Below are 26,341 nucleotides of genomic sequence, written 5' to 3'. Positions count from 1 at the left end.
ATAGAAATACAAATAAGGGGCAGAGCCATGAACACTGGAAGAACTGTTCTTGATAGAAACAGCAATGAGTAACAAAACAAGTAGCAATATCTGGCCAGGATTGTGGAGTTATTTCCTATTAATTTCAGTTGGGGTTAAGGATTCTGTAACTGTAACAAATAACACTTGTTCACTTTCATTGTTTTATACAGTTGTCTGTAATAAGGCTGTCAGCAGCTCCGCGTAGGTTTCTCACACTGGTTTCCAATTTGTTCTGCTAAGGCAGAAGGGGGTATTGGAGCGTTAACCGAGGAGCAGCCGCTCTCCAGCACGTGACGCGCTGGGCTGCCAGGGTTTGCCCAAAGCACGGCCATGCCTGCAGCCTATGCCCTGTGCCTACGAAAATCCAAGATTAAATTCAAAACAGGCTTCAGTAAGTTCTGCCACCAAGCAATTCAAGCCTTTAAGAAAGCAACCTCTAGCGAGACCAGACCACGACCCTAACAACATATCCACTCTACTTTTAATCTGCTTCACCAGGTAACACCAGGGTAGCCTCGGGAGCGGAGATCAGCGTGGGCTCTGCTCTGCTCTAATTCAGCTGCTGCCTGCCCGGGGATCCGAACATGCTACCAGGGCCAGGCAGCTCAAACCAGCCCTTCATCCTCCCAAACCGTCACACCTTGACTCCACAACCATCACATTTTCAAAACACATCATAGTTCTTATAAATGGGCTTGCAAAAGTTTAGAAAACTTTTTTTTTTTTAGCAATAAGACAAAGTCATCAAAAAAGTCCCTTCTATTTGTCAACAACGTTTTACTAAATTCCAGGGTATGTTTCTACCCAACGTAAAGAACAGAAGAACCACCACCACCAAATACCATTACTGAATTTCCCCTGTTTTCTTTCAACCTTTGCCTTTTTAATTATCTACCTATCTATAGGCATGTACGTGTGTGCTAAAGAATAGAATAATTTTTTTCTCCATTATATATCAAACCCTTTGATCTATAAAGAATATTAGTGATATAGTCTGTTCAAAATTTACTTCACAAATACTGGTGTACTGCACGACATCAATTATTCAGAAAGGCACAACAATTAACAATATACATTTTCACATAACAGTCTCTGTTAATTATTAATAACTCAGGTACACGCAATTAATTTGTAACAAAAACTGTTCAGCGCTCTCATCTGTACAAGGATACGTCTTCCCTCCTACACATTTGGGTATTTATAAAGTCAAACGGGTCACATCAACAATTTCACCATCAACAATAGCTTTACAAGTAACCTAAACCAGCCAAATGTATTTTCCTTTTATTCCTATTATTTGAAGGGCTTTTATGAGTCATACCTGTACTGTATGTACTGACCTGTAAATTGATAAATGAAACGTATAGTCTTCTGAAGAATCTGGCAACCAATTTGTTTTCTTCAGTACAAGTAACAGACGAGCTCCATTTGTTTCTGTTCACTTAGCCAGTCTCTCAGCACTAAGGGCGAAATGCTGACTACCAGTAGTTCTGACATTGATTTAAGTGGAGCCAGGACTTTACCTTAAGCATTTAACTACACTTGATTTTTTTTACTAGGATATATTAGAGATATGAATTCCTATGTTGCTTTATGGTCTAGTTCTAAGTTTAACAACAAGGAAAGGGGAGCAAGGGGAAGAAAGGTGGTGGGGAGTACAGGGAAACAACTGCACAAAATCAAAAGGAACAGCAGTTTTTAGTACTCACAATACAGATTTGCAAAATTTGTACAAAAGGTGCTTAAACTTCTGATTTCAGTCTCTAATGACGGAGGCCCTCATTTTAAAAAAATCCATTTTCTAGTTCAAATATATACTTTCAGAATGTAAATTTTAATATTGCAGAAAAGGATCATTATTCTGAGGACTCTGCGGGGCATTAAATCAGGTTAATAGCGGTCCCATTCATGAGATTGCAGAAAGCGACATGTGTTGCTCTCCGCAATGCTTAATGGAGCCAGCAACCCTTTCTAGTTCTGCAGTGGGATTTAATCTCCCAAGTTATGGTGGATTAATTTTTATTTGTAAAATTGTGTTTATTTGTACGTGCGATACACTGACGTGGCACACACCTGCTCCACACACAGTGTTTAACAAAATGCAGCAGGATGATTGAAATGAAAAACAGCTAGCTAAATCCCTCAAATACAAAAAGTATTGAAATCCCGTTGCAGAAGTCTTTTTCTTAAACTCCTTTTATTCTAAATCCTTTTAATTCTGTCATATAACACTACAGCATTTATAAAAAGCTGAAAATCCTGACAAATCACACAATTAAAGTAATGAAAACTGTCCTTCCTGCCAACAAGGCACCACCTTATCTACAGCTCCATTTAGCTAAATGCTATGTGCTTTTCAAAAAAATTTAACTTCAGTTAGTGTACTTAAAACTGAAAATAAATATCTGTGGCTAAATGAAATTACATACAAATCAACATTTGGAACTTTATGAAGTCAAAAGGTTATCCACACATAAGCCCAAAGCAGCTTATGTAGTGTACTTCTGACGAAGCTGTGAATAGATAGCCCTTGGGCTTACTAAGGCCCCTCAATAATGCCAATAACAATAACAAAACCCGCAGCAGCACACCTTTTTTAAGAAAAATAATTTAAAAAAAAAAAAATATGAAAACCCAGTGATTTTCACAGGAACTCAAAAGCTACTCAAAACTATGAGAAGCACACTCGTTTCCCTTGAGTAAGAAATGCACCGCGCAAGTGTCAAATTCTGACCTATTCAGCATAAGCACATAAGCACGATGCAGTACATTTTTCCGGTACGTAATTCCACTGATCAAGGTCCATCACAGCCATTTAGTAATGCAGTGCATCTCCTGTTCAACTAAAGCCCTCTTTTTTTTCTATCTCTTACTTGACAGTTGTGCTGCATTTGTGGTGCTGCCCCACGCCAGCCACCCAGCATCTGGAAACGCGCGAGGCCACACGGCTCAGCGGTACTCACTACGCGCAGTCCGCCCTCCCTGTCTTGCTTCTTCCTTTTGGGGTGGGGGGAATCTCTTTCTTAACATTTCTTTATCACTGCCATTTCGTATCTGCTTTCTTATTGAACACAAATGCACAAAAGCATATGTGCTACCTGAAACCAAAGGGAAGAGGCTCGAGTCAGTCCTAAAAATTGTGTGTGAATTTTTTCCTCAGCCTCAGGGTAGCATCTATAAACGCTCCATTTCCTGCACAGATGAGCTCTCACTGCATTTTCTCAATACCACGCCTGATCAATGGCACTGAGACTGCTGTCCTCATCCCAGAACTTCAGGAGCTCTTTTAGGATTAATGTTCTAGACCGTGAGCATCATATTATTCTGTCTCCCTTAACTCCCAGCATCACCCAGACATTTCACGTTTCAAAGTCCCTGTCCAATAGCTGCATCACCATATAAAAAGTTACCACTCCAGAATTCAGTCTGTCCCTTCAGCCCCAGTTGGTATCTACCGCCTCCTCAGCCCATTCCACCCTCTCATTTCTGAGATGACAAGACAGCAATGTTGCAAGAAGCAACGGTGGCTGGAGAACATTGTCTTGTCAAAGAGACAGGACCTATGCATGTTTATAGAAAGTTGTTTCTTCTGCTGCTTTTATTCTCTGATAACCATGTAGCTTCCATGTGAAACAACTCATGAAAATATGACCTTGAAACTTTTGCTAGAGATCAATCTTTCTGGAGTCACACATCAATTGAAGACATATAGAAATATTTTATTTTGATGGAATCTTGTTTGAAAAACTTAAAAAGACATATCAGACTAATATGGTGAAAGCGTAAGGTCTAATAGTCTAAAGCACTGATGTGATGTGGCCAGAACTGAAATGGTGGCATACAGGTCAGTCCACACAGCTTCAAAAAAATTTGTATTTTATAATGTCACGCTCCAGAATTCTTCCCTGTAATATCTATAAAAGGCTTACTGGCTATGGTCGAGAACTCGGATCTGTAATTTCTATAATCCACACACATTAGCATTCATTACACACTAACAACCCACACAGCAGTTACAAAACACCGAAACTTAAACGCACACCTGCGTGACCCGCTTACTCCAATCCAGGCCTAACTACCAACCGCTACTGCTTGTTCAGCTTGTAGGGCTAGCTCCTCTGCTACACGCACTATGCAATTATTTTGGCCTTCGGGGACTTAAAACCACTAAGCCACCCAAGTGGCTGAATATGTACAAAACTCACATCTGCCTTCCTTTACAAAGCAACCTAAATATTACATAGTTCTTTTAAGTATACCTGCACATAAAGCTGAGTCAGCTTTTGAGGTTCAAATTTTATTTCACCAAAATCAAAGATGTAAGCAGTAGAGTACAGAGACAGATCTGCTGCAAAATTTAAACCTTTAACAGTTTTACATTGCAGAGCTACTCTGTCCAAATTAATTTCAGCTTTTCATGTTAATCTAGCTTTCAACCCTTCATCCATAAGGTTCCCTTGGTTCACAGTTGTTTAAACATAGTACCTCTGATTGCTTTCTTTTATTTCCTTTCTTATTTGCTTTTTTTTTTCCTTATCAGTCAATTTGCCTAAGCAGTCAAATTCATTCAGAGATGTAAGTCTATTATATCATCTTTTCTGCAAGAAGCATAATCTAGAAAATGGCAATAAATTAATTCAGTTCACCGGAGGAATTTATTTTCATAATGCTGAGACACGGAAATAGGTTTTACAGACAATAACTGATCTAAACTTCAACACACGAGCCTGTCATCACGTACCCTTTAACCATGAATTACCACACACAATGCTATTTCTGTAGCCATTCCTTGCTTCTTGATCGACTTTTAAACAATACAAGTGTACCTTGACAAACAGGATAGCACAAGGCAGAAAGCAGGAATTTGGCCAAGGTTCTGTAAAATGACCTGGGATAAGTAATGAAAAGTGGGAGACGGTAGCACTAACTCACTTCAGAAAGCAGCAACATTCTGATTTCACAGGAAAAACAATAGCAAAGCTATCCGAAGTAAATGCATTATTTCTTTAGTGCTGATTTCAGAAGTATATATGCAATGGACCTCAAAACGAAGTCAAAACAAAATAAATTTTTAAAAATACTAGAAGAGTTCTGAATGTCTTTTATTAGTGACTTCATAGGTCAAAGAACATACAGCTACCAGAGAAAGCCTAAGTAACATTTTTATTGTTTCCATAAATAGCACAGAAATGCTAATCAGAAGAGTAAAAGCACATGACAAATGTAGGAATATCGAAGACAGAATACTTAATAAAACTCAGTATCATTTCAATTCTACTAGTATGTATTCCTCTACCCAGTTACCTCAGAAAAACGAGAAAGGCATCATCTAGAGGAAGTGGTAAAAAACTAGAAAAGTTGTTGAACAAAGAATATGAATAATTAGGTTAGTGTGGCTAATAGAGCCATTAGGTATTATGTGAGGGGAAGACCAATACAGAGTAACTCCACTAATAGTGAAGACATCACAAATTCGAATCAATTAACAAGGAGGACGGCGTTAATACGCCCTGATTTTCGCTTGGTTCTCTCACCATCATTAACTACCATAATGTTACCAACCGTAGTTTCCTCTTCACAGAGAATGGTGGCTAAATTTAACTGGTAGAGTTTTGTTTTGTATCTAGCACTTCATATTTTCTCCCTTCTAATAATCACAAAGTCACATCAATTTGTTTTCAAACACATCTTTGTATGCTTGTTTTACCTGAAGAGACAGAGAAACCCAGAACCCAGCAAAGCAGGTACCTGTACACATAAAAATAAGGACTAAAGTCCATCACAGCAAACTGATCTGAAAGTGCAGAGGTAGGGGAGTTAAAAAGTCGTGCCAATCAGACAGCTCAGCAGATAACACAGCACGTGGCACACAAAGTGCTAGGACTTAGTATTCTTATTTCTAAGATTGACAGCATCCAGAGAGAGATGTTCTCATATTCTGAATATTAGCCATGCAACTTCATCTCCTCTCTTAAGCCTGGAATTTGGTTACAGTGTAAGCTTCAGTCTCCAAAAAGGCCATTTATATTGCAAGCTGTAGAAAATAATCAAAGGCAACAGTACACATTCTCTCTCCACAGAAAAGAGAAAATGTCCACATTTTTCAGAGTTATTTACAGAAATATCTCAATTCTTTATGGACATCTTATCCAGGCTGCAGATCAACCATGCCACAGACACAGAGACATCAAAGCGCTGTGGTGCTGGGCCAGGTCAGGTCTTGCCTGGTTTGTTAGCTCAGACAAAACCCTGCACAAATACTGCCGTATAGCTGCCAGGTCAGAACAGGTCCAGGAGCCGTTTAACTGCTCTGGCATGGCACAGAGCCTGAACTAATAAACCTCACCGGATCCGCGCTGGCAGTGTGCGAGGCCAGCTCCAGATACCGCACCACGTTCCTGCTGCTAGAACCGCTTATAACCTGCTAAATCAGATTTGAGGAGGCCTCCTCTGCAATAAGCCTGCATGAAATAAGCCTGTATGAAATAACTTCTGAAACAATGCTGGATTATGCTAGGAAGCACGTGATGCAGCAGAGGATCTAACATCAAAGGACTATAGTGCTTTAACAAAATAGTTGACAAACTATTAAGTTCTGCTACTGTAAAGTCACCAAGTTAAACCCGTGAGCTTTCCTTTCACACCTGGGATTGAGCTTCTTATCACAAACTAAGATCTGCTTCTAGGAGTGTGCCAAATCCGTCCACCAAGAGAGTCCTATTTTCAAGAATTCCCTTTTTACAGCTTTACAGTAAAATAGTGTTTGAGCCTACTGATGGTAATCAGCTTCTCCTTTACAAATTCCTTTTATTTCGTTCAGAATCATTAAAGCTCATGTGTTAGTTATCTAAGGCCTCTTATTACAGCTTTACTTTTATCTGATTCCAGATACTGGTCAATGATACATTCATGTACTTTTAATCAAAGATTTATTTAAAACAAGCCATGTAAAAAGAGACCAAAACATGTTTTTAAAAGGTTTGGCTTAATTTAATATGAGCTAATTGGAATAGTTTTCTAATGTAACAACTATCATTGCAGATGCTAAATATATGCAGTTTAGAGACAGAAAAAGAATAACTGCTTGAAGGAGTTCATAAGTAGTGTAACTTACTGGATTAAAAAAATCAGAAAGCACTGTTTCACTGTCAGAAAAAAAACAGAACTTTAGGTTCTTAATTTATTTTACTTCATTTTCATTTCCATTTACACTTCTCTTTCTCCTTTTTTTTTTTTCTTTGAGGCAGAAAGGGCCATAGACATCCAGTACTTAATGACACACATAACAGCAGAAAAACATAGCTCATTAGGAGTCATGCAGCATTCCCATAAAGAGAATAAAAGGCACAACATGCTTGGGAAGAATTTTGCTTCAAATGACTTTAACCTATAATAGACTTACAGAACCACATATACTCATACTTCATATACTCCTCCGCTAAAGAAATCACTGAGACAATATAAAATGTGTCCATTAAACCTTTAACTTTCTTCATTTACTTTATTTGAAACACTTAAAATTATTATAATTTACTATTTTTGTAATTAAAATTTAAACAATTAGATTTTAGGCTATATTTTTAAGTACACTAATTAATTCAAAATACAGTGGTGAAATTTGTAATCCAGCAGAAACCCAAAAAACTTTGGTCATACTAGAAGTACATTCTTTCCATCCTCAAAGTAAAACATAGCAACCAATTTAAACTAGAACTTAAACTACTCAGCAGTTGTACAGAAGAGCTTGCCCAGCTGAAATTACAGGGAGAGTGGATATGCAAAACTTTGCCGAAACAAAAAACTGAGTCAGGACACCAACAGATCTTAGGCCTTTAAGAAGTCTACAATCAGACTTTTTGTTTAGATTGAACAGCATCGGGGGTTTTTTAAAGGGATTTGCTTGTTTACGCATAGTTGCTTAAATTTTGCAGCCAGCTCTTCTAGGGGGTTAACTCAGAATTTCCAAAATGATCCTGTTTAACAAACTAAGCAGCTTGTCTGAGAACTTGATAGAACAGGATTTAAGCAGTAAAAGAGAGGAGGTGCCTATCAGTACGCAAGGGATCATGATGAAAGTTCAACAACTAAAAAGGTCAAGCTGTTTGAATAAAGTTTACATAAAATAAGGAGAAGGGGAACAGATTAAAAGCTAGTACCACCCCAAAAAACAAATTCCATGTTCTCGTTACTTTTATTGGAGTGGAAAAGCAGCCTGTTTTAAAAAACACCATGAAAAGCTGCAATTGCTAAACCTGCATGCAGCAGTAGACTATTTAGATCATTTCACAGCTTAGAAAATACTTCATATTTTATTCATAAATAAAGTATTTAAATAACCAGAAAAGGGTATTTTCTCTTTGTACAAACTGTATTACTTGGATCAACTACTTCTTGCATTATCTTACTCGCATTGTTTCAGTTTCAGCTCCTGAATGGGTAACAAAAAAAAAAAAACCAACCATACTATCCTCCTTCTAAACAGTTTAAGAGTTTAGAAGGGCATCGCATTATTAATAGACTTTACAATGCACTGTAACAGGACTTTTTACTAAATGTTAATAATTTCTATATCTACTACTGTCAGCCACTGCCTTGCTATATAAAAAAAAGTAATTTTTATATTGTTTTATAGCAATCAAATACTGATAATAAGTGTTTCTAAATAGAATTCTTAACATCTCTGGAATGATGTCTGAGCACAGACTTACCTAGATATCCTCTAAACTACAAAGGAAGCAGCATCAAATCTAAAATCTGAAGATTAAACTGCAGAAAGCACTGGACTAGAGAGTAGAAGGAAAAAAGAAGTAAATAATACTTGTAGAAAGCTGTTATGAAGGTGACAGTTTAAAATTAATGTAAAAATCTACATATCAGGTTATAGCAATGATTTGGAGAAAGATCTGTAAAGATCTTTATGCTTAATTATGAACCATATAAATATATACTTACTGATTTGTGGAGCTGGTAAAATCCTTGCAGCTCGAACTGGACCATGGCGGACAGAAAAGAGTTCCTGAGCTTCACCACTGATCTGCAAGACATATGGATTATGAATACACAATGTAAAAAAAAACATACATACTTATAAAAATATCCATATTTAGTAGGTTAAAAAGTAGGTAGAAACATACTGTACGAAAAGTAGGTAAGAAAGTAAGTTAGTAAGACATCGCCTTTCTAACCAATCGTCCACAATTTCTCTAAATGAGAATATCTTAGAAGTCTTGAGTAACACCAGTTACAGCAACAAAGACAGCCCGTCTCTAGAAACGCATGCCTTAGACGGCATGGATGAGATACAAGCACTGTCTACTATTAATGACTATATATGTTTTAGAAGAAAAAAAGACTTGAAGTTGACTGCTGACCAAAATTCACAAAAATTCAAGGAATCTGAAATAAGTATTTATTCTACACAGCACATGTTTCTAAGAAAAATGCTAACTAACTAATGATCAACAGTGGCAAACATTGGTGGTAAAAGATCAGAGAATTGGATACATCAGTACATTCCGTATTCTCCAGGTGTGAAAATTATGTTCAAAAATAGGAGGTCAAGCTAATTAAGTTTGTCACTAATGGCAGTCTTGAAAAGATTAAACAAGAAGCTGTTTAAGAAGAACTTCCAGCCTTCCTGTAAATGGCCAGTCAGAACGCATTTTCCTAACTGTCTGGTAATGGATCCGATATGGAATGTCAAACTGCAGGAAAACGGCAAACGTTATGAAGCTCATTTCCAAATAACCAACAACTTAAAACAGATGTAATGAGACTAAGAACACAGCCAATGTGGTGGCATAAAGTTTTGCCAAACAAGCAGTTTACAATATCAGAAGTGAATACAATTTGGAACAAGGTTCTTACGAATCAATACGCTATAAATCCAAGTCAGCTTTTTGAAACGTCGCTTTATAGTTGTTCGCATTTCTTTCTGCACTTCAGATCACACATTCAAAAAGTTAAAATACTCCTACTGTTTGACCAACAAATCACAAGTACAGTACTTCAGACTCTTAGCTTACTTCCAATCTTAACCTCAAGCCTCATTATTTATTATCACCGCTTTAGATAACATGGGCAGAACGAAACCTAACCCACTGAAGCACAAGCCTTCCATAAGATTATTTTGAAAACACTATACATTATAGAAGTAGCCCATCATTTTGTACACAATAAGTAAACATAGAATGTAGAAAACTACTGCTTTTCCATATTATGCCTGGAATAACATTCCAGCCACACAAATTTGGGAAAATAACATTCTTAGCCATTTTAGATTTGCAGACAGCTAGCAGTTCCGCATTGGTATGAAACAACCTTACTGTTACTGATGCGATCAGGATTATTCCCGATGGACACAACAGTTTTAAAACTGTAATCAATATAAAAATTAATCCCTTAATCAACCCTGCTCTTATTTTATCAGGTAGATGTTCCAATCATAGCGGATTCTCCTCGTCCAGCTAGCAGCATCATCTGAACAACATACAACATTGTAGTACTCCAGCTTTTGCAAAACAAGTTTAATTCTCCCTCTGGGACAGCTAGAGGCCTCTGCACTGAAAAGCTTGCTGACCAGATTCCATACAAGACAAAAGAATGATGATCAGAAATCAACTCAGTAAAGGTTTGCTGATTGTTTTCAACAGAGCATAAGTTTGTAGGACAGGGGCGGGGGGGGGGGGGGGGGGGGGGGCGGGGCGGAGGAAAGCACATAAATAACATCTGCATCCAGAGGAGACAACCAGGAAAAAAAAAAGTAGAGCACAGCTAAGCAGAAAATGAGAAAAATTAAAGAAATTGAGAATAATAAAGAGATGAAAAAAGTTGAAGACAACAGCATGTTTTCTGTCCATCAGAACACACCAGCTCTATGAAAAAGGAATAGAGGAAACAGAGAAGAAGAAAAATATAAGGCTTTGGAACTATTATTATTGGCAATTAAAGATTTTTTCCCCTAAATCGTGAATATGCTGTTTCACATGTGTATGCACATCAATGGCTACGAATGAAAACAAGAGGGAAAAGAACTAGCATAACAAAAGTACGGAAGAAGTGATTCACATAATATAATCCAACCCAATTTAGTCACCTACTTCTACTTTTTAACGATGCCAGCACATCAGCTCTAACTCTGATCTACTTCAAACAAAGCTATAGTCCCAAAAGTAAGATACACCAAGAAGGCCAAACCTTCTTAACTCAGTTTCTGCTCTGAAATATACTGAGCTCCAGAGAGCATGTTTGTTTAATCTATGATGCCAAGACCTGGTAGAGTTTAAGTTGAGATTTTCAAAGAAAAGCCTAAAATGTACAAACACAAATTAAGTTTATTTGCACCCAAAATAAAGTCCCAGGTCAGCTCTTTCCATGTATATAATGCTTTTACTTTTTAATAATTAATATACATTACTTAAAAGATAACTATTTTATCATTTTATACTGGGGGGAACTACAGAAAGAAAGGTTAAATGGACTAACCGAAGCCCCAGGATCAGACAGTGACAAAGACAAAATTATAGGTAGTTAGCTCCTATTTTGAAAAAAAAGCATGTAATTGTTCAGACAACTTCAGCCATCTGTACCACTCATGGACTTAGCAGGTTATATGTTGCTAATTCCTGGAGACAAAAAAAAAAAAAGCACAATTTAAGATATATTTCCACCATAGAATTTGTAATGAAACCACTGGCATCTCATTTGTAAAGAAAAAGTCAAATTCAGGAAAAAGGGCAAAATTTGACAAAAAGTTTGGACACAACACTACAACACAGATCAGATTAAAACATCAATACTTAAGCTACCATAGCTCCACAAAATAATGGTTTTCTTAAGGTGCTGTTGTTTTGGTTTTTTTTAAGTTGTATGTCCTCAACTGTTCTATAGAAACAGGAAAACATAGATGGCATACGACTTTGTTGTATGCCATGAATAAGTAAGAGCTTGGTTGCCTCTCTGGTTAGCCTGGCCTTGAAAAATGCATTAGGACTTCATAGTTCAAGATTTTCTTTGACTTATAATTAACTTTTTTAAACACTACCACCAGAAGCTTCTGCTATTTGCAGTCTTATAAAATTCTGAATTAACTGTGGTTGATGCTAATGCCCTTCATTTATCTACGTAAAACATAAAACTTTATTACCATTGCTGAGACCACAGGTGCCAATTTTGAATGAAAGCACCATCTTCAGGGTAGAGAGATTATACAGCCCGCTCTTCCTGCCAGCTCAGGGCTTATCTCACTCCCGAGACAGCCAACACAGACGGCCAATCTTTCCTGTGAATGGGACACTTATTCCACTAGGAACTAAAGTGGGACAAGGAACTACATTTAACACAAGCCCGGCCTCATCACTAAATGGCTAACAACTTTGTCGCTGCCAGTTTGGGCGAGATGTGTGCAGACAACTATAAGTAAAAGGCTCCACATCCTATTACCAGTCCCTTGAGCTACCCAGTCTCATAAGCATAGACAAAATATAAATAGACTTCACGAACTGAAAACAGAGCTCTAAATTCTTCAAAAAGCACCTGTGAAGAAACTAGGCTGTGGCTGCCATTTTGGATTTGATCCAGCTAAGTAGCGAGTCCCCATGGCAGCTTTCAAAGCTCTTAAAAGTTTTTCTTTCCCATTCCAAAAGCCAAGAATATTTCCAAACAGGTTTCAAGAATTGAATATTAAGCTATAAAAGCAGCTTCAGGTACTCGTTCTATGAAAGAGTGAATCCAAAACGACGGCTCCAGGCTGGTCTGATAGAGCATTCCAGCTTTCCCAGGGCCTGCTATCAAACCGCAGGCCCCAGACCTACATGGAAGGCTGCAAGGAAAAAGCACGCCGATTCAAAACCAAGCCTCAATGAATTCTTCATCGCTGTCTTCCAGTAATGACAGATTGAAAAAGGAAGACCTCTCTCCTCCACTTAGACATCTTGAGCTACTGCTTAAATTATGACAGGCCAGAAATCTGGAGCACTGGTTAATTTTTGATGACAGAGCTTTATTGTTTGGAGCATACCAGTTTGCACCCATAAAAAAAACCAGAACAAAGGAAGTTTTGTTCACACTAAGGATAACTAATAGTTTCCAACCATAGAAAATGGTTTTCACATGGTGAAAAAAAAAAAATTCAATCATACACCAAACTGAAACAAAACTGAGTTCGAAACTCAATGCTTAAACTACTGTGCAACTATATACAAGGAAATTGCTCGTATATCTAAAAACTGTCACAGAGCACAGCGAAGCTATCAGGAGGTTTTTTTGTTAATATTCTGATATATGTTTTAAGTATTATATAGATATCACTAGATGATGTTATAATACAACAATAATCAACTGACAGATACCACCACAAAACACTGTTTGATATCAGCACACTGGGTTAAAGCCAGTCATCCGGCTACTGAGAGAGTAAGGAAGGACTGTAAATTAAAGGACAAATTTTATCACTTTATTATAGAAATTCAAAGAATCTGTTTTTTCATTCAAAACAAATCTCTGATTATCTAGAGATTATAAGATTTTAGATGCTCAAAGAATGTTACAGATGTCTACTCTAGTGACTGAATTAAGAAGTATGAAATTGTACCTAGCATTTACAATTATGACAATGCTAATTGAATTTTGAAAACAATTAAAGCTTAGAAATGGTTTTGGTTACAGTTTCCTCAACATTCTTTCTTTATTTGTCATACATCTTGAGGAGTTTTAGTATGATCAGGCTGCAGGCTTCCTAAAAAAATTCTGATTTGGAGGACATTTCTGCATTGTCTTTCATCACTTATTTTTACACAAAGACAGGAATGACGCAGACATTAGATATTAGAAGCAATATTAGAAGCAGGTAGAATACAGATACTAATACCCTTAATGAGTCTTCATTTTAGCTTCGATCCCATCCAAGGAGAGGTACATGAAACGCCATTTGGACTTTTCTGATACCTCTCACCACAGCCTTTTCAAAGGTTGTTTCATATGTTTGGGTTTTTTTTTTTCCAACTGATGTAGAGTATTATATGAATTTAAAAAAAAACCTTCCAACAGTTCTGCAGACAATTAGTGTAGAACTAGAAAATTTCTTACACATTGCGAGCATCTTCAGAGTAAAAAACGCAAAGCCTCAGAAAATGATTTGCATAGATGTCTTCTGAAGTCCTTAGACATTTTTCAGGGTTACTAGGTCAGGTCATTACCACATTTTTCCAAGCGGCTAATACAAGCCTTAACAGTGTACCCTCTATCAGGAGGAGGTCTGGACAGAGGAAGGAGTGCAGCTTACTATGTGATAAGTAGTAGTCCTTCTCCCAGCTCTAAAAGGGGAAAAGAACTACAAAGGAGAAAGAATTACAAAGACGATCACATTGAAATCCCCAGGGCTTCTGATGAACAGTTGAGAAAACAAAATGGAACTGGCGTGTCTGAGTTACCATATACATCCATCTACACAGACACACACCATCTGCTGTACAACTGCAGCTTTAACAACTTAAAAAAAAAATCATAGTATTACTGACAGCAGCATTTAAAGAAATTTAAGGTATGGTAGTGCGTGATGCTGTCCTTGTCCACAGAGTCCTCTGCATTTCAGAGGTCTCCACATGGAAGTCACCTACCATACGGGCTGATAAATCCTGTCAGTCTGCGGCAGCGTCATTATACCACAGCCTTTAAGTATTTTTTACTATATATAGAGCTGTGCCTGTTTTTTAAAGGTCCCTTTGGAAGTTCTGACTTTATTCAACTCAGGTTTGATCATTCTTTTTTAATTGTAACATGGACTATTAAATTAAGATTATTTTTCTACTTCTGAAGCTTCCAGCATACAATGAAAAAAAAACCCCATCTGCCACAAAACCAGCCAACATGCATTTCCCTGAACAGGAACATCTAGAACAGATACTTGGAAACCACATTAGGCAGAAATCAGTTCCAATTGTATTTGAAACATGAAACTGGGAGCAAGGGAAAAACTAATTCCAAACAAAACACAAAACTACACTGCACAATTATCAAATAGGAACTTCTAGTCATACTTTTGTATATTCCCAGATTTCTCCCCACTTAGCGAGGCATATTTTAAGAACACTTTTAACCTTCCCACCCCTTTTTCAAAACAAAGATCAAAGAAAAGTCATTTGGATGGACACCTTCCGCTTCTTATGCAATACAGATTTAGACACCGCACTTCAAAACCCCAGCCGTTACTTCAGCACCTAGCAGTCCAAACATGATTCCAGTCCTTTGAAGCAGCCCTAATGGTATCTTCCATTTGCAAGTAACACTTCTGTAGTCAAAGATCTTACTCCAAGGAGATGTTAATGTGAAACCACTCAGACTGCAGAGAGACACACACTCCTGGAGGCAGACTGGAAAGGTGTTTCGAAGTCAATGTAACGCCATTACGGAGAGTGTCAGCTTAGAAGCTGTCATAAACACTTCATAATCACTCAGACACAAACTGGACTGCCTGCAACACATTACTTTATTAAGTGCTGAATAGAGGTTCAATTGTACGAATAAAAAGCACAATGCTACAGATAATAGCCTCACTGAGTAGTTTTCTCATAAACGTCAAATTGTTGCTCTTTCAGATTGAAAGGTTTTTAGAGATCTGTTTTTTTTCTTAGTAACCAGAATAATGTCACTTAATTACAAGCTAAATACTCAGCAAGATCAAGAAGAAAGGTTTGTATAATACCAAAGGACACAAAAAAGTGTTGCCAAATAAACTCTAAATATTAAGTCAGTCACATAACTGCCAGATTTTATTTTACTCAGACTAAGTTAAGCACAATTAAAAAAAAAAGAGATGGAGAAACACAATGTGGAAGAAAAATAGGTTATGTTACCACCAAATTTGTCAGATAAACAAAATCCTGCTCTGAAAAGATACTTGAAAATTTATATTAGAGACTATTAATCTGAGAAGTGCTCTAAAACTATGTTACTAACAAAGGAACCATTCCAACACTGAGATTATACTAACACATACAAATTGCATAGGTCAGAGCTGTACCTCTCTGGATGTGGTCTCAGAATTTCACTGAATATACAAACGAAGGGCTGACAAAGTGATGCAATATCTCTACAGCTGACATTCTTAAGATAGACAGTAAAATATTTCCACATTTGGCATTTTTCCAATTTCACTGGGCCTTCCCCCACCCATTAAAAATACCTCTGCAAAAAAAATGAACGACACTAGGAGAAACTGTTCTGCAATTTCATTTTTCTTATTTTTGCTAACATATTAAATACTGCAAAAATCTAGGCATTATGAAGAACTGAAATATACTGGGGGAAAAAAAAAAAAAAGACAACTTGGCTGTAGCATCCTGCTGAAAAAGAAGGTAACATCAGGCATTTCATGGCCTTACTTGTGGCTTATTGAGACACAAAAAGGGAGGGGGAGAGGAAAAACAAAAAAAAAAAGGAAAAAGAAAAACCGCACCCACAAACCCAAAGAAAACTCCTCTTTCCCAGTAGGAAACACAGATAAACTACCTCGTACTACCTGCCTGACAGTACCAGTTAGCACACTCACTTATAAACCAGGATAAACAAAGCAGTTTAACTTGCCATTTGTTAGTAAACGCCATCAAATTATTTCATGTTTACTGCGGCGTACCATGGGGTACGAGTTTAAATGCAGAACAGGTTACACTGAGGTAATCTGCTCACATACCAACGAAATGAGACTGCCTTCCTTCATTCTTGCTTTCCTCACGCGTGTAAGATCCCACCTCACAAGGAGTTTCTCAGGGGCATCGATACAGATAGGTCTGACAGGGACACTCTTTCCTTTGGACACAGAATGTCACTTACAAGGGATGCACAGAACTCTGAGCTAACCACAAAACAAGGGCATGTTACATACACACACACACAGAAGGAAAAAAAAAAAGTAAAAAACCAAAAAACTCTGCTAGATACAAAGCTCTTCTTACCATGGAGTGGCCAGGACAAGCCCCAACACAACGTATTTCCTCACATTTTTCATAAAACACGTGTTAATTTGGATAAGAACATTTCAGCAGGATAAAGTTATTTTATAAAAATCCTTTAGATTAAGTCTATGTGACTGCTCGCAGTATCTTAAACTGATCCGCCTGTGCCAGACTGCAGCAGTACCAGGAGCCGATTCCTCTCTCAGCTCAGGATCTTAGTGACACCTAATGTTCGGTTTCTGTAATACACCTCGAAGAACAAACGAAAGCCTTTCTGAACCATTGTAATAATCTGATTTGTACACGAATATAAAACTGATTGGTCTTCAAAATAGCGTACAAAACTAACTATACACCATAGATCCATTCTTAGTATTCAAAGTCATCCCAGTGTAAGGCAGATTTGAAAAACAAACAAACAAAACCAACACAATCAAAAGATATGTTTTGCTACATGAAAAATAAAGCCATGAAAATTAGAATTAGACGTAGTTTCTCAGGACATAGAAGCAGATAAAATTTCCCATATTTTGGTTAAAATGTTCCTAAGTTTTGGTTAAAGTTACTAAACACTGAAGTTTAGTAAAATATACTAGATCTCACTCCATTTCTCTTAAACTCTCCTTCAAATGTAAAAGTTCAGCAGGTTTTTTTTTTCTTCCTCATCTCCACCTAACAATATGCAATCAAGAGGGGAAAAGCCAGCTCTCCCACACTCCAGCAAAACTCAGTTTAACTTAACTTCTGGTGTACAAATTAACATTATTTTCTGTTATACTAATATACTGGTACATAACCACATGTCCTACATAGCTAACCAAAAAGTTATTAAAAAATACACGCTTCTGAAAAAAAAAAAAAAAAAACAACAGAATTCCATCCTCTCTAAATTATTTTGAAGGACAAGGTGTTATGAGCAATTTTTTTTTTTAAGTTAAGAATTTTATGACCTACTGTATTAAACTTTATTCTGTAGTTTCAAGAAATTTGGGGGAAATTCCCCAAATTAAGACCATGTGCTCATAAACCACTCTGAAACACAAACTGCAGGGTGTGTATATGACAGCATGAAATCAAACCCATATGCACACATAGACTTTAATAAAATTAAAACTGCAAATCATGTACATGACAAACGTGATTGTAAAATACTATTAATACTGTCATACTTGCATTCCTGGGGCAAACAAGTTCTTTTGGTATTTTTCCACCCTTATTCCTTTCTGTGGGTTAAAAAGATTTCTGTCCTTTCTGGGATCCAAACTATTCCATAATGTCAAACACTACTCCCAATACTACTCTGAAAATCTACTTAACAGAAATAATTTATAAAAAGCCCTCAAATCTGAAGGTACATGAATTCAAGTGTTTGATCTATGCTCAGTATCAATCGTAAGATAAGCATGTTACATACAAACCATATGACATTGATGGTAAATGTTGGCTCTCTCCACTTCAACAGGAAAAATTAAAAGTACAATATTAAAGTAATAACACAACATTACAAACAAAAAAGCCTCCGGCACCGAAGTGAACTCTGTACTTACAGGTATGCTCCAGACTTGCATTCCATCACTGTACCCGATCATTAGCAGTAACGGTGGTTCGTTCCCGGTGCTGTGTATTTCATGAAACTCCATGTTCCTTGATGTATCTAAATTCAATTTAAATACGAAAGCCATTACCAACAGGTTAGGATCAACTATGGCCGGTGTCAGTTATACCGGATGGTGTTTTCTCAACGCATGTTGCTGTTGTCATAAGTGAAACCAAGCAAAGCTGTTTAAATTTTTATGCTGGAACAACACTGAAATATATTATTTTAGGCAAACATAATAAATTTGTTAAAGTTTCACTGAGAGGTTAGAAAGCAATAAAACTCAAAATTCTTGAGAAAAAATTTCTGGATTACAATGTGCGTTGTCACTAAACAGCCCCAAAACTTCTGCAATTCTTTCTCCGATGATTAATAAAACATGGCAAACTTCTCAGAGAAAAATTTGCAAAGGACCAACAAAATAAACATTAACAAATACAGAAATTACAAATGCACAGACTGGTCAAAACTATTTCTAGCTACTACGTAATTAATCTTTACATCAACCTCACCAAAAGAAGAAAATCCCCAGGAAGAAAAGTGCTACAGGACATAATAATAAAAAAATATTAAGCTTTTCTTCAGTAAAGCTCTCTAAAACTACTTTTTCAACCATGACAGAATGAACAAAAGCTCACTGCAAGCATGTACGTATCAAAGAAAGAGAGGAAATATTTAGGATGGTGAAAGAGGATGTATTCAGGCCCAATCAGACTAGGCTGCATAACAGTAAATTTGAACAGAATATAAAGGATTATGAAGAATATGCTAAAGAGCTTTTCTTATATTCTAGAAAAGAACCTAAAGAGGGAATCCTTGAGAGTTTTTAAAAATAAACAAACTCACAAGCAAACAAACCTTAACTAGCCTAAAGCTGGACATAATGCCATGTACAGGTTGACAGCTCTTTTCTAGTTCTAACAACCACGAATTTATGAACTGCCAGCCTCTGTGCCTTTTCAACAGCTGGAAAACATATAATCTTTCCTATTAGCCTCTTGGAAAGGCTGAAAATTCCCCATCAGAGCTCTAGCTACGGTTGCTATTACTTCATCTGAGACCAGAATGAGCCTTTGCCATAGAGCGCTAGACAGGAAAATAAGATGGCAGACAAGAAACAGAAATTTGCTGAAAAACTTAAGTCCCATGCTCTCCAGGAGCAGGTTCCTTAGTTCCCCAGCAACTCCTAGATGTTCAATTAATTCAGGAAGTAACTACCTGATAGCAGCACTCAGCCATCCCTCATTCAGTCCCTAACATTCCTTATTAAAAAAAAAAAAAGTAGTAACTGGGATGGACAGGTAAAACAGCTCAGATATTAAGTGGGGATCTACTCGGTACTCTTAGCAAAAGGTTTCAATAATCACCATTTTCTCTTAAAAAGGTTGGAGATCTGTTTCCTGCACTAAGCCAGTAGTCCTTGTTGACGATTTATTAAGATACACTGGAAGTGACTAACAAGTCACATTTTAAGAATATTTTGTAGCTTTGCTGTATTATTTCCCCGAAAGACATCATGGAAGACATAATCCTGCTCATTTAACCGACCGCTCTTCCTTTCTAGTTACTCTGAATTCTATCACACCACTGAAAATCTATCTGCAACCTGGACTGGATTCAAAGATACACACAATCTGGCTTCGAAATCAAACAGCAGATTAAATGAATTCAGTTCTATGCTTTGTTTTCAACTGCCTTAAGGAAAAGAAATTAATTTTTCGTTTTTATTTGCCCCTCTTCCTAAGCAAGAGTTAGTTTGCCTTTAGACAAAGTCACAGGGCCTATTTGCTCTGTCTGGTAGACACTGAACAAAAGCGTAGTTACTCACTTGGAATGTTAATCTATCTAGAACAGGGCAACTAAATCCTTAATTTTGAGCCAACAATGCTTACTGATAAAGGTGACCGAAATCATTGTACATGGAACCAAAAGTCACAAAAATAAGTGAGAGAAAATGAAGCCATACCATTTAAATCAGCATTTTCAAATCTGACCCAGATGATCTTCTCCTTTTCTTCTGCTGGTGGGGTACCACTGTAGGCCTGGACAAAAAGGGAGAGGGTTGAAATCAGGAAGTTTAATACCCTTATTCTCCCTCTGCAGACCCTAGGAGGGAATATAAGTTGAAAAACGAAAAAGAGATAGATGTATCTTATTGTCACCAGTATTCCTGTGAGGTTTTGTTCCAAAAACGAATGGTTCCATGATCGACATGTACCATACCAAACATAACTCGACAAGCGTAACATCACTTACTCATGTAGCAAAGACAAGACATATATAACAATAAGTCTGGAGCAGGTTAGAAATTCCATGTGACTTATAGCAACTCAGGCAAGCCCAAATACATGGCTTCTACCATCTTTAACTTTAGAAGTCACTTCTAAAAGCACTGTTAGAGGTTCTCATGTGAGGCATCTTTACTTCTAAAATTCTCTTTAATTCACTTAAAAGCGCTGTAAGCAAGACTGAGAACAGAAAGAGACCTTTACTACAGAGTTTATTTTACGGACATGTTTCAGTTACATTTGTGACATCTTCAATATAGCCATTTAAAAGAGAATAAACTGTAATTCCAGTAGAACAGATCCACATTTCAGTTCTGTATTCTACAGATTCCCACAAAAAGACGAGATACCAAAAGAAACCGTGCAGGAGACTTGCAATTTTTCCAAACTGCAAGTTTTACAGCTCTCAGGAGAAACTGTGGTAGCAAGAACGTGAGCTACAGTAGGAATACCATCACTTCCAAACGAATTTCAACAAAACATTGTGCACTATTTTGGACTGAATATGAAAAGAGCTTGTATAATCACTTTATACATGCCAGAAAAGCAACAACATGAACTAAAAATACAAATCTAAAAAATAAGCGTGGGTATTACTTTTCAAAACAAATCACATTCCACGCTTCCAAGGCAAACGGATTTGTAAAATAAAACACAGACTGTGTCCTTTAACTACAGAGGGGAAAAAATGGGGGTGTGTGTGGAACGCAGCAATCTTTGAAATGAAAGTTTGACTACTTTTAATTTTGACCAATGTCGTGGTTTTGTTAGTGAGGGGGGGGCCTAAGTCCAAAACGCATTTCACAAATTGATACGAGTGAGGAGAATTTTTCTGTATTATTATTAAGGAAATTCATTACCAACCACAATGATCCTTCAAATAAGAACCAAGACAGCTTTACTGAGGCTACAGACAATCAGCTGCAATGCTCCTCCACTAAAGAGCACAGTTTCCCAAAGAGTAAGAAACCAAAATTTGTTTCCCTCTGCTAGCGAGAGGGAAGAGCTCCTCTCCAGAGAGGAAGAGCTCAGAAATGAAGAGGACACTCTGAGGCAAGTCAGGGAAACAAGAGAAAAAAGAGGGAGCAGAGGAGGCAAAAGAAACTTTCTCCTTTTCAGCCAATGACAAAAGCTAAGGTGACAAAGGGTGTTTTCCAAGTTGTTCTAACACCAACCAGCCAGGGTTCACACACAGGTTTCCAGCTACAACCCAGAAAAACGTATTTGTAAGAGGCAGAGCACCCAGTTTCTCCCCTCCCCAACTATTCTATTGCCAAAATTATCATAGGAAAGGGCTGCTATCTTCTTCCTGCTCTCTATGTTGTAATTCTTCAACTTCCATGTAGCTAAGATTTTCATTTTAATGATTCCCTATCAGAGGAAACGTGTAGGCTCAATCTGATACGCAGTCTACGCTTTCAAAAATCTGCTCTCAAGAGTCACATTCAAAAAACCAAAAAACGTGCCTTTTGTTTTTCAATAGCTTGGTCCACCTGACACACACTTCAACTGCTTTGCATGCCAAAACAAAGAGGTTTGAAGATCTACACATACCTGTGGCACAACATCTTGAAGAAACGTAACAACGCTTTCCATGTATGACTGTTCCCTTGAAAACAGAAGGAGAATTTTAACTGCCTGAAGTTCAGAAACAGTTGTGAATATATTAAACAAGAGAAAACATGTACAATCTTTCACGCAAAGGAAAATACTAAGTAGGCAATGCAGTTACTCAAAATACTACTGAACGCTCCGATAATATAAATGGTGGCCTAAAAGTCTGTAAAAAGCTACGTGATACCTGTTTATCAAATAACTGCCTGGGAGAAAAGTATAAAATGTAACAGTCAAGAAAAAAAAATCCTGTTTTCCACAGCAGAGGGGCTGACTGAAGTAGAAGAGGCATTTGGAAACTACTCTTCAAGTATTTTCCTACTTGATCTGGCTATCACAACACGAAGAGGAGGCTTTAGCTAAGGGCTGGAGCTCTCCTTGTGGGGCAAGCAAACTTTAAAACCTCATACGCATTATGTACAAGGATGAACTAAGTGGGGTTGTGTTCCATCTCCTGCCCCCAAGTGCTACCTAAGAATAGCAAGGAAAGGTATTTTCAGGTAAAATTTTATAGCTTGGGAAGCTTATTCCTTCTTGGAAGTTCATTAGCAGCAATGATTTAGAATAGTACATAGTGCAAATACATTTGTTCTGGAATATTTACACTAACGCTTTTATTAGCTCATCCCTGCATGAGCGGCGAGTCTGTTGTGTAACTGCTGAGCAACGTACAGTGTGGGTTGTCTGTATTAGGCAGATGGTGTTGAAACTACACAAAAAGTTTGTGCTTTCTGTAACGAGTAATACTGAAATACGCTGGCAACAGGAACTGTCTTCATAAAGTCTGAGACAATTTTTAAAAAATTAACTCTTTAGGTAATAACTTTGGCAGCCCCTAAATTAATTTTTATATTGGTAGTCATTTTTCCTGCGCTAACTCAAGATTTCTAATAACGAAGAAAAATCGTAAACTATGAAGTCTAGACTCCTGATGCCCAAAAGGTACATATGCTTTCTTTGTGCCTTCTGAAACTGTGCTGTGTAAGATTCTTTCAACAGAAATTAGAGCGTTTAGTATTCAAGAATTAAGTATTCTGCCCCATACACAGCAACACAGAAGATACTTCAAGTCAAATGCGGCAACATCTGGATCAGCTTAACTGGTTGACTCCTGCCTGAAAATAAAGATAAATCTAAAACAAACTTTTACATTTTAGAAAGCTTACTCCAACCCAGGACAAAACTAGATCTTATTCAGCAATCCAAGGATTACTGCATCAAAGTTTGACTTACTGCTTTAAGTTGAGGCCTTAGAAATGAGCTGTGGATTCTGCTGCTGATTCTTCTTTGAGTTATGTAGGTCACCAGAACTACCTTTGTATACCTTCCGAGCCCTTCATTACCTCCCAATAACACTTGTCTGCAGGTGTAGTGTTAAATATAGAGTTTGAAGTGCCCATGTGAATGCCTACCAGCAACAGTCACACTGCCTTCATTTTTCAGCTCATTAAATCAGTACTTTTTTTTCCTCCCACTCCCTCGAAGCACCTCTTGAAACAAAGTGATGTTTGGGAAATGTTTTATTCACTGTATGTATTCTCAATCTCTCCTGAAGCTGAAAAACTTCCAAGAAGGTATCTTTAAAGTGCTTCAAAAGAACCAAAACAACAACAACACCCACAAAAAAACCTTCTGTTAGTAAGAACCTAGGAGCTTAACATAAGCAGAATGCTGCTGCACGCTGCTCAACACACCCCAACTCTCATTAAAAAGACTGAAATTTTCAAGTTGAAAAGATATACCTCAAGAACAAGCCACCATACTCAATAAGAGATAATCTTATTCTTACAGTGTTTTCCTATTACTATATTTTTAAAGCATATTTTAAAGAGAAGGTCATCAGAAGCAGAAGTGACAAGTATCCCGTTCAGGGAGACAGTCTGACCTGCGCAGTCCTAGGAGACAGGAATACAACACCTGTTTACTTTCTTTTATTCAAAAATACTCAGTGCAACAAAACCCTACTGTCAGCACAAGCCCTCACGGGTGGCTTTGAAAGAAAATTCAGGCTAGGTTCTTCTTCTACAGGCAGACAACAAACCATTTCAAATAAGGGCTATTCTTCTAGGAGGGGCTTACGTGACAGCTTGTGGGCGAACCACCACTCCTCCAGTACATCGACTGGGGCGGCGCGGAGAGTCTGTCGCCATTGTTTCTTTGGAGATACCTGTAAGAAACACATTTCTTTCTAATAATTTGTGTCAGGATTTTTTATGACACTCTTGAAGAAAAAAAAAAAAACTTAACTTAGACAAACCTGTAAGGCACTATGCCCCTTTACGCCACTTTCAAAAAAACAAAACCAAGAAAAACCCAAACAACCAACTTCTTTTTTCAGTATCTCAGTCACTATAGATCCTGCAACGTGTGTGAAAGCAAAAAAAAAGAGAACACAGACCTGCATGATGAAGTGGAAAATTTCCATCAAACTGTATATTAAAGGTAGTGCTAGAGGCATACAGTTATCATCACCGTTATGTAAGGCCCCTATCTACTAATGGGCTGTTGTCTTGGAAAATAATAAAGAAAAACAACGTACAATCACAATGGCAGTGTGTTGTACTCTTGAAAATCCATAACGGGTTACATACAAAAAGCGTCACAGGTTTTGTGTTAGCTTCTATCAGCTTTTCACGCCACCTTCAAGTTTTTCTTCACACTTCTCCCTGTGAAAACTCAGCCTCATGTTCCTAAAGGCAGGAACTGCTTGAGGAGCACCGCAGACCCCAGCCGCCCCTCCAGTGCACCCCTCAGCCGCCCCCCAGCCCCACACCAAGAACCAGCACATAAAAAGAGAGGAGAAGCCAAATCCGCGGCGCGGCATCGTTCACAGAAACATGTCCGGCTTGGGCAGCCTGCGCAAGGGCTGTCTCACTAAGCGAGGCAAGGGCAAACACTCAGCCCCACATCAATAACAGCACCTTCAGCAACACCGCTGGAGCTTGACACACACGCCAAGCAACCTTAAAGGAAAAAAAAAAAAAAAAAAAAACCAAAAAAAACAAAGCACGTAAAGGGAACGATTTCCTCATGACGCCCTGATCCGGCGGGACACCTGCGCCGTCCCCCGCCCCGCAACCCGGGGAGTTATCCCAGCGGGAGCACCGGGCCCGGAACGCCCCGGGCGCCTCCACCGCCCGCTCCTCAGCGACCCCGGGGCTGAGCGCTCCGGCCGGCCCGGCCGCTCCCCCTCAGGCCGCGGCCACCCGGGGAGACCCGCCCGCGGCTGCCTCAGGCCCGCCCGGCCCCCGCCCGGCCCCACATCCCCGTGCTCGCCGTCGGAGCAGGCCCGCAGCGCCCGGGCCCGGCCCGCGGGTCCCGCCGCCCTCACCTGCCTCCCGCCGCGCTCCGCCCGGCTCCGCACTGACAGTGTTTGGGACCCTCCCGCGGAGCGACAACCAGCGCACCGCCCGCAGACAGCCAATCAGACGCCTCCGGAGGCGGGCTGCTCCCCGCTGCCGACCAATCGCCGGCCTCGCTTCCCAGCAGCGGGCGTGGCGACGAGGAGGGCGGCTGCGCCCTGGAGCTGGGTTGAGAGGGCGAGCGGCTGCCGGCGCTCCCCCCCCGCTCCCCCCACCCCCGCCCCAGCTTTGTTTACATCGCGATCTCGCGAGAGCCGCCGCGCCGCCAATTGGCGGGAAAAGGCCCCGCCCACGCGAGGCGCTTACCTTCCGCGTGACGCGGTGACGCAGCGCCGGGGAGAGCCCGCGGCCGCCGGGACGGGACGGGCCGGGCCGGGCCGGGGCGCTCGGCTGTCACAGCCGGTCGGGTTCCCGCTGGGCCACCCAAAAATCGGCATCGGCGAGCACGCGGCCCCGCGTCTGTCGCCAAACCCGCTCCTGCCAGGCACCCGCTGCCGGGAAAGAGCAACC

General features: G+C 38.9%; 1 protein-coding gene across 11 annotated transcripts in view; it reads right to left on the bottom strand.

The window, feature by feature from the left end:
* The window catches only part of BCAS3 (BCAS3 microtubule associated cell migration factor), a 362,757-nt gene extending 336,747 nt beyond the window's left edge, over positions 1-26,010 (bottom strand). For 5 of the 11 annotated variants that reach the window (XM_086762781.1, XM_086762783.1, XM_086762780.1 and 2 more), the window contains exons 1-6: positions 25,801-25,917; positions 24,549-24,636; positions 22,410-22,464; positions 20,534-20,609; positions 18,518-18,624; positions 8,974-9,055 (exon numbers count right to left, since the gene is read on the bottom strand). In XM_086762781.1, coding sequence (XP_086618907.1) covers positions 8,974-9,055; positions 18,518-18,624; positions 20,534-20,609; positions 22,410-22,464; positions 24,549-24,619 — 391 coding nt within the window. In that variant the 5' untranslated portion in view covers positions 24,620-24,636; positions 25,801-25,917. Of the gene's footprint in view, positions 1-8,973; positions 9,056-18,517; positions 18,625-20,533; positions 20,610-22,409; positions 22,465-24,548; positions 24,637-25,008; positions 25,160-25,390; positions 25,412-25,800 lie in introns of those variants that run through there. The other 6 variants (XM_086762777.1, XM_086762785.1, XM_086762786.1 and 3 more) reach the window with 6 other exon arrangements.
* Positions 26,011-26,341: the final 331 nt, after the last annotated feature.

The sequence above is a fragment of the Chlamydotis macqueenii genome, chromosome 19 (genome assembly GCF_036417535.1).
Source record: "Chlamydotis macqueenii isolate bChlMac1 chromosome 19, bChlMac1.mat, whole genome shotgun sequence".
Classification (NCBI taxonomy): domain Eukaryota; kingdom Metazoa; phylum Chordata; class Aves; order Otidiformes; family Otididae; genus Chlamydotis; species Chlamydotis macqueenii.
Note: the sequence above shows the minus strand (reverse complement) of the source record. Positions and strands in the feature narration are given on the sequence as shown.